The sequence below is a fragment of the Mytilus trossulus genome, chromosome 9 (genome assembly GCF_036588685.1).
Source record: "Mytilus trossulus isolate FHL-02 chromosome 9, PNRI_Mtr1.1.1.hap1, whole genome shotgun sequence".
Taxonomy (NCBI): domain Eukaryota; kingdom Metazoa; phylum Mollusca; class Bivalvia; order Mytilida; family Mytilidae; genus Mytilus; species Mytilus trossulus.
The window spans coordinates 12,486,257-12,499,313 of record NC_086381.1 but is presented as its reverse complement, the minus strand read 5'-3'; the positions used below and the strand labels follow the sequence as shown (position 1 = coordinate 12,499,313).

The 13,057-nt window shown below is 32.6% G+C and overlaps 1 protein-coding gene across 1 annotated transcript; it reads left to right on the top strand.

Moving 5' to 3' along the window:
• Positions 1 to 4,456: 4,456 nt before the first annotated feature.
• On the top strand, positions 4,457 to 11,779 carry LOC134685134 (sulfate transporter-like). The gene is made up of 2 exons (XM_063544601.1): positions 4,457 to 4,656; positions 9,438 to 11,779. The coding sequence occupies exon 2, from the start codon at positions 9,473 to 9,475 to the stop codon at positions 11,555 to 11,557; it is 2,085 nt and encodes a 694-aa protein (XP_063400671.1). The 5' UTR covers positions 4,457 to 4,656; positions 9,438 to 9,472; the 3' UTR covers positions 11,558 to 11,779.
• Positions 11,780 to 13,057: the final 1,278 nt, after the last annotated feature.

Below are 13,057 nucleotides of genomic sequence, written 5' to 3'. Positions count from 1 at the left end.
CATACGTCCATACTTTATCTAGTGTTTCAAAACATAACAATTGACACAATAGTAACCATACAGCCTTCAAAAATAAGCAGAACCAAATAGGCTCTTTAAAACATATGAAGACTAATCCTGAACAAAACGAACATTCAAAAAAATATTTACCAGTTTGCTGAAAAAGGTTAATTTTCAAATGTTTAAAACATAGAAAAATCAAAATAATCAAATCTTGTGTTATCCTTTAATGTGTTTACAACAAGCAGAGGTCTCGTTCATTGAATGTTTAGAAAGTTTTTCTAAAATTCTGAGTACAGATCCCGGGCAATTTAGAAGTTTGCTTACAGAGCCTCAATGGGTGTTTTTTTAATTATGCCACCCTAAGTATAATCCTATCAATTCTATTTGTATCATTTTTATTTGCGCTTGCATAAGATGTACATGTATGCATTCACCATATTATATTTTATGTAATTAATGATGAATAAATTTTATGTTATAGTGAACTAGGTAGCAACTTCCTTTTTTCTATCTTACATAATTTAGTTTCATTTTATACATTAGGTATGATTTGCATGATAAACGTAGCAAGTGTCATGCATGCAAAATGATTAATAAATGTCATTACTGCATACCTTTATATTTGATCACAAACTTCGGAAGTTTCTATTAATACATAACACTATGTTCAAAAAGTGGGACAAAGGAATAGACATAAGAATTATCTCATATTCTGGTACAGCCAATGTATTCCTCGGCGTAGATCTAGAGAAATCAAATGCATATACAGTAAACTTAGTATAAATATATACCGTACGAGAGTTTATATGGATAAGATGTGGTATAAGTGCCAATGAGACAACTCTCCATCCAAGTCATAATGTATAAAAGTTAACACGAAACACCGAAAAGCAACCTATGAAGAACTAATTTATTTACCACAAATAATCCAAATCCAGAAAAATAAACCATTCTAGTTGTTATGACAATATCTAATGGGCAGTGCCTAATTTGCAATATATTTGTTCATTTCTTCAAATTGTCTTTACTTTTTCTATATCATTGTTTTAACTTATACACACTCATCAATTGGTTTATCACGAGTCATGTGATCAAAAGACTTTGACATGGTTTCACAAAAAAAAGTAAGCGTCAATATTGGTACTGCAACCAGAAAGAGCTTATTATTTTAAATGACAAGGATAAAAACAGCTTTGGCGGTGACACTGGTATTTGTATGAGAAACGAGATACAGATAAATATTCCCAAAATCTATGATAAGTAAACTTTTCACAGTTTACTAATCCCAAATGTAGATACATAGTGTATTAAATCTATTAAGGTTTGAAATTTAGATAAATTTATTGATTTTGATTAGGAAACTACTATTAAAACACACAGTTGTAATAAATGGAACAAGTGCTGGTATTGATCGAATTCAAGCTCGGCTATGCAAGAATGTTTCTGTTATTTCTGTTTTACAGCCGATTGCATTGAATGTGTGGATAAAGGTAAGACTTACTAGCTGAACCGTGAAGTCATTATTATGTTCGGTAAAACTACCCTAATTTAAGAGTAGACTAGTCCTACAGATAGCCAATCCATCTTTTTGTGGGACTAGGAAACTTTGAAAGGAGGGTAGTATCCCTGACCTTATAATGACTCCACGGTTTAGCTAGCAAGCAAGTAAGCTAACCAACGATACAAATGTATTACCTTTATCTACAAACTCAATGCAATTGTCTGTAACTAAAGTATTTAACTTCTGTTCTGTTAATGTTCCAAATATGTTGAATAAGGGAACTATAACACCAACAAATGTGACACCAGACCATAGGGATACTTTATCTGAAAGGGATATAACTTCAGCTCAATTTGAATACTATATGTAAATTTTTGCTGAATGATTAATAACAAAGCACTGAAAATATAGAACTCTTAACTGTGGATTTGATTATACAAACAGTTTTCTCACACAAGTCCATACTCCATAGTTGCAACAACAGAAAAATCACAAAAATACTAAACTCAGAGGAAAATTTAACTTGAGGGGAAATCTCTCAACAAATGGCAATATCAAAAGCTCAAACACATCAAACGAATGAATAACAACAGTCATACGCCTGATTTGGTACAAGAAGTGCATGACTTCATTATTCGTGCAATCTTCATGTAAAGCTTCAAGTATCTGGGTTGAATACTGTATGAGGAGTTGACAAAACAAATTAGGTACCCACTTTTCACCACACCATGTACCGCCCGACATCACACTACTATGTGCTGGTTTGGACTTCCTCAAGGAACGATTGTGGTTTGAGAAAAACGCATTCAATCCATCTTGTGTTGTAAAAATTTCGACACTATGGTGATTTAAAGTAAAACATCTACGTTTTCTGAATATACTTGCATATGTTTATTTTTCATTGTCGAAAGGTGAATTTTCAGAATAAATTTATATCTGTGAGATGAATGTTCGAAGTTTGAGTTTTAGGGTAATTATAATTATCCTACTCTGTTGGTTTGTGAAATATATATATTTTTAGACATACATATATGTAAATATCTAAATAAAATGGTGTAACTGTAATAAGATTTTTATAACAAGACAGAAGTAGGAAACTAACCCCTGGTTAACTTGCCTTTGAAAGATTAAGAATATATTTCGTGTCCATCATTAATCAAATGCATTTTTTCAAAGTAATGATTAGATCTCAGAAATAAAAATAACTTTCTTAACTCGTAACTAGACATGCTTAACTCGCAATTCTGCAGTAGCAACTCGACATTCTTTTCATATTCATATATTTATTACAGAGCATGCCAGTATTTATATTTATGTATTGTTCAATAAGTGTATTATGTCTGTAAAGGGAGACAGATTTGTAAAAGCAAATTGCTTGTTTCTGAATCCCTAATATTATTTCATTGTATAATATGTTTAATGTTGATTTATCTGAATAAATATTGTTTAAACTAACTAGACTTTTTTAACTCTCAAATTGATATTTGTTACTCGCAACTCGACTTACTTTACTCAAAACTCTATTTGTATATCTCACAACTCGCGTCTTTTCTAACTCGCAACTCGACTTTTATTACCCGCAGCTCGACTTTCTTAACTCGCAACATGATATCTTAATATTAACCGTATGGTTTAAACCCCCAGATTAATGAACCCGTACCGTATAACTGGATGTTTGCTTTTATTACATAAATGAATGTTAAAGTATCCCATTTGCAACTTCTGAGACGGTATATAAATGCATTTTATGTCAAACTTTTGTCAAATGTTGTATAACTTCAAGGTAAGAAGAATATATTTAGTTTTAATATGATCTTGATTTGGAATTTTCGAATTTAAATTGACTTTTGAACATTTAAGATGGGTGATGTATATATACATATTGATTCTTATAGAGTTTCAACAATTATTGCAATGTAGAAACTTTGAAACAAAAATATCTAGTAAATATTCTATTGCGACACACACGAATAAAGAATCAATGATAAAAATTAAGATGAAAGCCTCAATGTTTGTGACTATACAAGAATGGGATTTACAATCACAGGCACATGTCTCAGGAAAAAAAGTATATAGGGGGGGGGGTGGGGTCTGAGACAAGTGCCTATGATTACGATCTTAATACCAGGTCGTATCCTTTACCCAATAAACAAGTGGCGTAAACAAGGAAGGAGGACATACATACTCTACAGTACACTTTACTTTGCATTTAACTTATACATATACACAAACTATTGTTATATTCAATTCAACATCATAGTTTCAGCCAATTCAGGAAACTCTGTTTGAAAATGAAATGGACGCATACAGCTCATTTCTTTTGTTTAATAAAGTAAACAGCATAACTCGTGACCACCCGAATATGATTTACCAAAAAGCGTAGTTTGAATAAAGGCTTTTTACCACAGAAAAGTATCTTTATCCACAGGTTTTACTATTGACTTATTTGACCAAGACCACGTGTTTTGGCTTAAAGTCAAGCGTAATCCCGTTACCTTTGACCTTTGAAAAAAAACAGCAAATAACACGATAACAAATCAAATATTTAAATCTGTTTTATAACATTAAGTGTTTAAAGGTTCTACTGGTATTGTTAAATACATTAGTTATCAATCAAATTCACTCAAATTTACTTAAACTAAAATTTTCATCAATACTAATTATTTTTTTTTTATCAAAGTTCATACATCAAATTCTAGGGAATATGTATTTATTTTTAGTATTCTATTCTTAACCTTGTGGAATATCGCTACAATGAGGACGTAAAGGTCACTTTTCTACAACTTTAAAGTTTTTTTGAAAGAAACTTTTTAATATATAGTATTTGACAGAATTTACGTAACGTTTGCGGAGCTTTAAATTTTAAGAACCTAAGATACACTCATAAAAAATTGATTTAATTCACGCATTTAATTCAATTTTAATCTATACATGCTAGAATTACATATAATCTCTCTTTCATCACTATTCATTTGTTGCTATATTTAAAATATTGATCTTTATACTGCCGGAAGTGTATTCTTTATCTCAAGATTAAATTGTAAACCAGATATGGGTTCGGAAGCTCTGGATAATAAAAACAAACTATATATTTGTTTAAGGAAGAAGTTTACTCAAAGGTGCCGAAAATGGAGCCAACAACTTAAAACATAGTAAGTTCTTTGACTTCTTTATGATCGTGTACGTGTCAAACTTTATCAACAAATTTTTTGGGCATTGGGTCTTTATGTTAACTTGGTTTACAGTCCATGTGACTATCGTGTTATAAAATATTTCGGTGGGTAAGTGTTGATGGTGTATAATTCGATAACACACCAGTGTTCACGTCGTCGAAAACTGTTTTTGCATCTATCATTTTTTTTTTATAAAAACAAATATAAATGCAAACATGTTTTCTCTACTTTTGCCATTGAATTGCAAGTCAAAATAAACGATATAATACCGAGTAAATACCGAGTAAACACAGTGCAATATTTATGTATGCACAATTCAATTCTAATTGCATACATCTACTTTTAAAGCGGCTACGAAATATATAAGATAGATAGATAGATGACATAGATAGATAGTTTATTAACGTCTCACCACTAATATACACAATACAATATTTACATATATCATAAAAACATAAATATATATTAATGCTATTCTTAAAAGAATTATGAGAGACAAAAAGTAAAATTTCATCAAACAACAAAAGGACTTTATAAAACTATGTACATGTACTATTAAAATTTCTAAAACAAATTTAAATAACTTTACAGTCTAAAAAAATGTTATCGATATAAAAAAAAACGTCTCCTTCTGTCTAAAATAGAGTTGCAGGTTTTGGCACATTTGTAAATAACATTAACGTTTTGACATCCCAACACAAAAGACAGTTTCTCACGGTTCGTTAACATGTTAAAGTTCTCATCTACACTGTTTATATATTCATAAAGTTCGTTCCTTAAATCGTCATAAATCGGACATTCAATTAGTACATGTTCCTCAGTTTCAGTTTTACTTTCACACATAAAGCAAGTCCGTTCATGCATTGGTAAATGTTCGAAACGCCCGGTTTCGATTCGTATGGGTGCAACCCCACATCTGAATTGCGAATATGCTCTACGTTGAGCAGGAGATTTTGTGAATGTTCGTGTCATTATACCAGTCACTAATATTACACAATTCAAACTGCTGATAAAGTCTATAATTTGAATTTTTACATGCTTTATACCGCCGAAAACTATGTTCCGCCCAGTTATGGATTCTTTTATTTTGTCGATCAGTGTTCATATACCTTAAACGATTCCAATGATTTATAACAGTTCGCCACTGCCTTACACAAGGTGGTTTCCAGGCTGAATCTCCATTCACTGCTACTTTAGTTGTATACCGTCCGACCCCCATATAAAAACGAATTGCCTTATTTTGTATCGAATTTATACATGAAAATGTTCTATCTCCCCACACTGCCGCTCCGTAGCTGATTGTACTCCAAACAATCGAGTCATATAATTTTGTGAAAGAATCAAACGGTAGTTCTCCAAAATATTTATATTTAGATATCACTAGTCCCAAGGCACGGTTGTCTGATGCTGCTACGTGTTTTGCCATAATTTGATAGTCCAAATGCTCTGTTTACACTAAACCTAGGTATGTATATTTCTCCACCACATTTATGTCAAGGTGGCCACATTTAAAACTGTTTATTGTCCTTGGGGTCGAATTTGGTCGGAAATGAACAACGTTTGACTTGTTATGATTTATTGTCATCTCATTCTCCGCACACCAGAGCTGAAGTCCATGTAACAAAACCTGTAAGTCTGATTCCGAGCCAGCTAGCAATACAAGGTCGTCAGCGTACAGTAGAATCGACACATTTTCCTCGTCAATGTTTATTCCAGCATTTAATGAACATATATACGTAACAAGACCGTTCACATACACATTAAAAAGTAATGGTGAAAGCAAACAACCTTGTTTTAGACCACACTGAACATTGAACCAGTCCGTTAATTGTCCATTTATCCGAACACAGCATTCTACTGACTTACATAACGACACGATAGCATTATACATATTCCTGCATATTCCAATATCAAGCAATTTCTGACATAACAAATTACGGTCTATCCCATCATACGCATTTCGGAAGTCTATAAAAGCTGTGAAAGTCGACAAACGTTTTAGCTTTCTTGTTTCAATAATTGACGATAATGACTTTATATGATCAATTGTACTCCGTCCCTTTCGGAAACCATTTTGACAATCATCTAAAATATTATTTTCCTCCTCCCATTCGAGCAATCGGTTATTCAATATATGACAGTACAGCTTGTAGCAAACAGGAACAAGTGTTAAACCGCGGTAACACATTGGGTCTTTTGGATTCGACGTCGACGACTTAGGTATTGGATTAATAATTCCTTTCCGCCAGAAAGTTGGAATTGTACCACTGAAGAAACATTAATTTAACAAACTTAGTAGGAAGTTCAACAAACACGGATTCTTGGGGACTTCCGATGGGATTTCATCTACACCAACAGCTTTGTTAACTTTCAAACTGATCACTGCTCGTTTAACTTCCTCATGAGTAATGTCATAATTCATCGTAGCACCATTATCTGTACTTGTGTCCGTTGGAAGGTTATCACTGAAGAGACATGTATTGTCGAAATGCGCATCTGGTGCAAGAAAATTGGTACCGTTAATTTTATTACTACCACTGTGTCGATGCCTCTGCTGGTGGACTTTTAGTCCCCGAGGGTATCACCAGCCCAGTAGCCAGTACTTCGGTACTGGCATGAAAATACGGATTTTTTGTGTTATTAAAATTTGCTGTTAAAAAATATTAGAAATTATTATAAATTGAGGAATGTATCTCCCTCATGCAAAGCTCTGATTCCTTTCACGGATTTGGCTATACTTTTTGGACATTTTGGATTATAGCTCTTCATCTTTTATATAAGCTTTGGATTTCAAATATTTTGGCCACGAGCATCACTGAAGAGACATGTATTGTCGAAATGCGCATCTGGTGCAAGAAAATTGGTACCGTTAATTTTATTATCAATACTACCTTCTGGGTTCAACAAACTACAGAAAGATCGTTTCCATTCATTCAGTACAGCGTCTCGATCATGTGAAATACTACCATCCGGTAGTTGCACAGACATAGGTATAGCTTTCCTTTTCTCTTCGCCTACTCCGACCCGTCCGATCTTTTTCCAAAATTCAGTTTGATTTGTTGATTCCAAATTGTCAATTTTATTAACTAGTAATTGGTCTCTCCAGTTACGCCGTTTCAAACGTTGTGTTTCACGGTCGAACAATTTCCGATTACATATGAATTCTTGTCTACATTGACGTTTCCTAGTATCTGATTTACTTTTCAGCATCTCCTTTTCCATAGCGCATACATCATTCCATAAATTTGTGAGATGATCCGACCACCACGGTTTTTCATCCGACGTTTTTTATTATTCGAGCTTAATGACACTTTTATAACTTTGTAATCCATCTTTTCCGACATTTCGTTTTTCAAAAGATTAACAAAATTTTGGTAAACTATATCCAAGTTATTTTGGTTGACATTATTCAATTCCAAGGATAAAATTAACTCTTCAATATCACGTAAATGATCCGTTAAGAACGAATTTGGAATATTTTTCACATTAAACTTATTATATTCACTATTATTTCCATTATCATTAGATGCTTCCGACACACATTTCTTTATATTTACATTCCACAAAAGCATCGAGTGATCAGGTTTTGACACTGATGGATCAACATACTCAAATATATCATGTTTTTCGATTAATTACGACATAGTTATGACGTCACATTGCTCAAATATATCAAGTAATTCGTATGGAATAAGACAATAATCCACTACAGAAGATCCTAGCTGAGATATATAAGTATCATTATTTTTGACACCTTTTCTTCCATTTAAAATACAACAGTTCGAATTTATAAGATATTCGCATAATAATTCTCCATACGCATTGCGCTTAAAATCAACAACATTTCTTTCTGGTATCGTATATAAGACAATTAATATATCAATCAATAATGAAAGTGAAATAGTGAAATAGGAATTCGCTTTTAGCAGCCTTTTTAGTTCAATTTTGTCAAAATAAGATAAGAAGCATGACTGATGAATTAATCAATTGCAGGTGAATAATTCGACCTCGACATTAAAAGCGAAACAAGGATAAACCATTTGATTGACTGATTCGATTCGATCCACAAAAATTCATAATTTTACAGATAAAAACGATGAATAACATATATTTTCAACGTATAATATGAAATCAAACATACCTAGAAAAATACAATATGTATATACCGGGTTATATTACCGTCGGCAGTCTTCGGGGTTGACCTCGAGAGTTAATTAATGGCCTCTACACTTAAATTCACATGAAATGTTGATACATATGATCGAGCTCATACATTGTTTATTGATTATTTAAAACTTTTTTATCATTTGGATATACGTTTAAGAATGTTAATAATCAAATATGAAATCGGTAAAAAAAAGAGTTTGACAGCTAGTGTTTGTTTTATTTCTACATGTTTACATTATTCGTCAATGTATATAGAACTTTGAAAATTGTAAGATCCATACATGAAGAAGAAGGATATACTGCGTTGTTAACAAATATGAGAGTTATTCTCTTTACCTTAGAACATACTACTACTAGTATTCAGTATGTTCTTTTTTGCCGCATCTTTTCTTACATGGTTTATCAAATGCTGATTAAATTTTAATTATTCATGGTAAGATGATAAATTGAAGATGTGCATATAGGTATGATAAGAGTTATGCCCTGAATACATTTCGATTGTGTTATACGAATAGAACATCATGAAATTCGATTACCTTATATGGTGAAGCTATATATTCAGTGAAGAATAATTTGTTATTTCTATATTTTAGGTAATGATTTATCCTGGTTTACTGTTCTAATTATCATGAGTATCAACAACGGAGATATGTCGTCTGATATTTTACAGCTTTCAAGATCTCGTAAAACACAGTCTGAATTGTACGAGTTTTATGGCAAACCAAAGAGCCCATCGAAGTCATTTTCAGAAAATATCATGAAAAAATGTACCCTTTCCAAGTTATGTGCATATTTACTAACACTTTTCCCAATAATAAACGTAATAAGAACGTATAAGATCAGGAAATACATCTTAGATGATTTGATAAGTGGCTTATCTGTAGCTTGTCTTCATTTTCCACAAGGACTTGCATTTGGTATATTAGCATCATTATCACCGGCCTATGGATTGTATACGTCCTTTTTTCCTGTTCTCCTGTATGTGATTTTCGGAACATCGCAACACGTTTCTTTCGGAACAAATGCTGTGATTGCAATTTTTACAGCAGAGCTTGTAGAGTCACGGTTAGAACAGTATGATTTGCCTGGTCATCACTCTGCTGTTAACGGTTCCACGGTTGGTAACCTAACAACAGTTTCACCGGAAATGGATAATGACGTGTTAAAGTACAAAGTGTCTGTAGCAGCAGGTTCGTCTTTTATCGTTGGATTACTGCTGTTCATCATGGGGTTGTGCCGAATGGGGTTCATTACTTCTTATCTGTCATCTTCTTTCATTGCGGCTTTTACCACAACCGGTGCTATTCATATCATTTCCAGCCAAATCCCTAATGCTCTTGGCATAAAAATTCCACCTGTTAACAAACCAGGAAAACTGATATATGTATATATTGAAATATTCAAAGCATTTCCGAAGATTCATGTTGCTACATTGATAGTCTCCGTTATATGCTTAATAATACTTGTATTGATAAAAGATGTCATTAATGAGAGATTCAAAAACAAAATGAAAATGCCAATACCAATCGATATAATTTTAGTTGTAACAGCAACAGTTATTTCACATTTTGCAAAGTTACACGACACCTTCGATATTGGTGTTGTAGGAGAAATACCTCCTGGTCTACCAACGCCGGAGCTACCTCGAGTGTCGGTAGATATACTAGGACATAGTGTTGTTGTCGGTTTCATTGTGTTTGTGCTTACGATTTCAATGGCCCGACTCTGTGAGGTGAAACACGGATATTCAGTTGACGACAATCAAGAACTCGTCGCATATGGTATTGCAAATTTAGGTGGCTCTTTTTTCTCCTGCTTTCCAGCTTGCGTTGCACCACCACGTACAGTTATCTTAAGTACAATGGGTGCAAAGACAACATTGAATGGAATAGTATCAGCTATTTTTGTCTTGCTTGTAATAATGTTCATAGGAAAATATTTAGAATCAGCTCCTAAAGCTGTACTTGCAGTAATGATCATCGTAGCTGTTAAAAATCTATTATACCAGTTCAAGGAACTACCAAAACTGTGGCGAGTAAATCGTTATGATTTTGTTATCTTTGTTGGAACAGTATTGTGTGGTGTTCTAATTGATTTCCCTTACGCCCTGTATGTTGGAGTGCTACTTTGTCTTTTAACAGTTGTCGTGCAAAGTCAGAATTCATCTTCGTACACCATTAGAAAAGTTGAGCAAGAGGATCGTCTTCTGGAGCAAAAGACTCATGATATTCCATTATGTAATTCAAAAATTGCAATATTTAGAATGGAATCATCTCTTTATTTTGCTACTGCTGATCAATTTGTAAAAGAATTGTACAAAGCAACATTTAATCCAAAAGCCTTTCCAAAACAACAAGACAAACATTTAGAAAATAATGTTGAAATAAACATAAATCAAAGCGAAAATAACGGTAACAACGATGAAAGAATGTCGCTGTCAAAAACAAACAATGAAAACGAAATACCCGTCGTACCCCTCACGCATATTATTATCGACTGTTCGTCTATGAACTATATCGACATGAATGGTATGAAGGCTTTAATACAGATCAACTCCGAATACAAATATGTTGGGGTTACTGTAATGTTTGGAAACTGTACTAATTTCATGAAAACGTTCACGGAGAAATCGGATTTATCAGAGACAGTAGATATACAAAATGTGTATTCTGACATTTTAGATGCTTATTTTGCAGCAACTCATAGAAAGTAAAAGATATGATCCATATAAAGAAGGAATACATGAATTATATAAAGTCCCTAGTAATTACTGGTGCTATTTAGAAGAACAGCTAGAAAAAAATTATACCGTGTGCCGACTAATACGGTTTTCGGTCCAGAAATTGCTTTTGTCGACAAATAAAGAACTATTGTGCAATCTTAATGTTAAGATTATCATTAAATGAGATTTTTAACCTGATTTAACTTGAAATGAAGAGAGTATGACATTAAGATAAAAGCTAGTTTTTATAAGTTATGAAATGCGCAATAGTCTTCTTATTGCATCGAATTTTATTTAAATTGGATTTTATTCCCTATTTTATTACAGGTTATTTCTGTTGAATTACAATACAATGTAAAGAATGTAACGGATTTTCATTACATCCTTTTCACATTGTGATACGATTGTTTACATTCTGTTTGAGAAAGATGTTCTATTTTTGATTCTATAAACTATTCTTAAGATATTATATTTCAAAAATCTAATATAATATGGCCATGCACTCTAATAAATTACGTCACTTTCTTTTTAAAATTTGTTTACGTCTCATCTCAACCAAATCTTAACAAATATGTTAAGGTTACAAGAGCGCAATTATTTGTTTACATTTTACCGACAAGAGTTGGTACTCAGAATAGAATCCTATACGGTTTCTGATTGGACGATACAGGATTGGAATTATATTTAATCGAAAGCTTATCTAATTAAGTTAAAAAAATTGCTAAAAATCATATTCACATTTTACGAATTATAAAAAATATCTTCTATTTTCGCACGTTGGAGCCATTTAAATATGCCTTTTTCATTAAGCGGAAAATTTGAGCAGCATAACCCTATATAGTTTTTGGTTGTAATGCAACACTGGCATTTCTAGTAACAGGAACTGCTACCCGATTTTCCCTTGTTTATGTAGTCTTCGAGAAAAAAGAAAAAAACACGAGTGTTACCCTATGGAAAATGCATTACGAATAATTGCGCTCTTGTAACCTATACTAGTCATATTGTATCACAGAGTTACTGTTACTGGGGTTTAAGTGTTTTATCGCATTTTGTAGGTTTAAAAAGAGCAAATACATCATATCATCAAAAACTCCTCCATGGTAATTGAAAAAAATCATTGAGAAAATAAGGTTCCAACTTTCTCTGACAAAGAAGTTGACAATTCTTTCAGGCAAAGTTGACCTCGGGTGGAATTTGCTTTATTTTTTACGATCAGCTTAGTCTTATAGCTCTTAAGTATGAAAGTGTGCATGCATTTTCCGTATTAACTTCACAAAGAATGCACGATGGTCTTGGAGTAAATATACTGGGTTCTGACGTTGTTTATCATCCTAATAATGTGTCAGTATGTGAATATTACTTTCACTGTTTAGACTATTTTTGGTGATATCCATTTGACTTTGTTTGTGGGTTTAGTGATTAAGATTATAACACAATGTTGACTGATATTTACTGTACCCCAATTTTGACATTTTTACCTATTATGTCTGT

Coding starts and splice junctions, on each gene's coding strand:
- LOC134685134 (XM_063544601.1), top strand. CDS start 9,473: ATGAGTATCAACAACGGAGATATGTCGTCTGATATTTTACAGCTTTCA.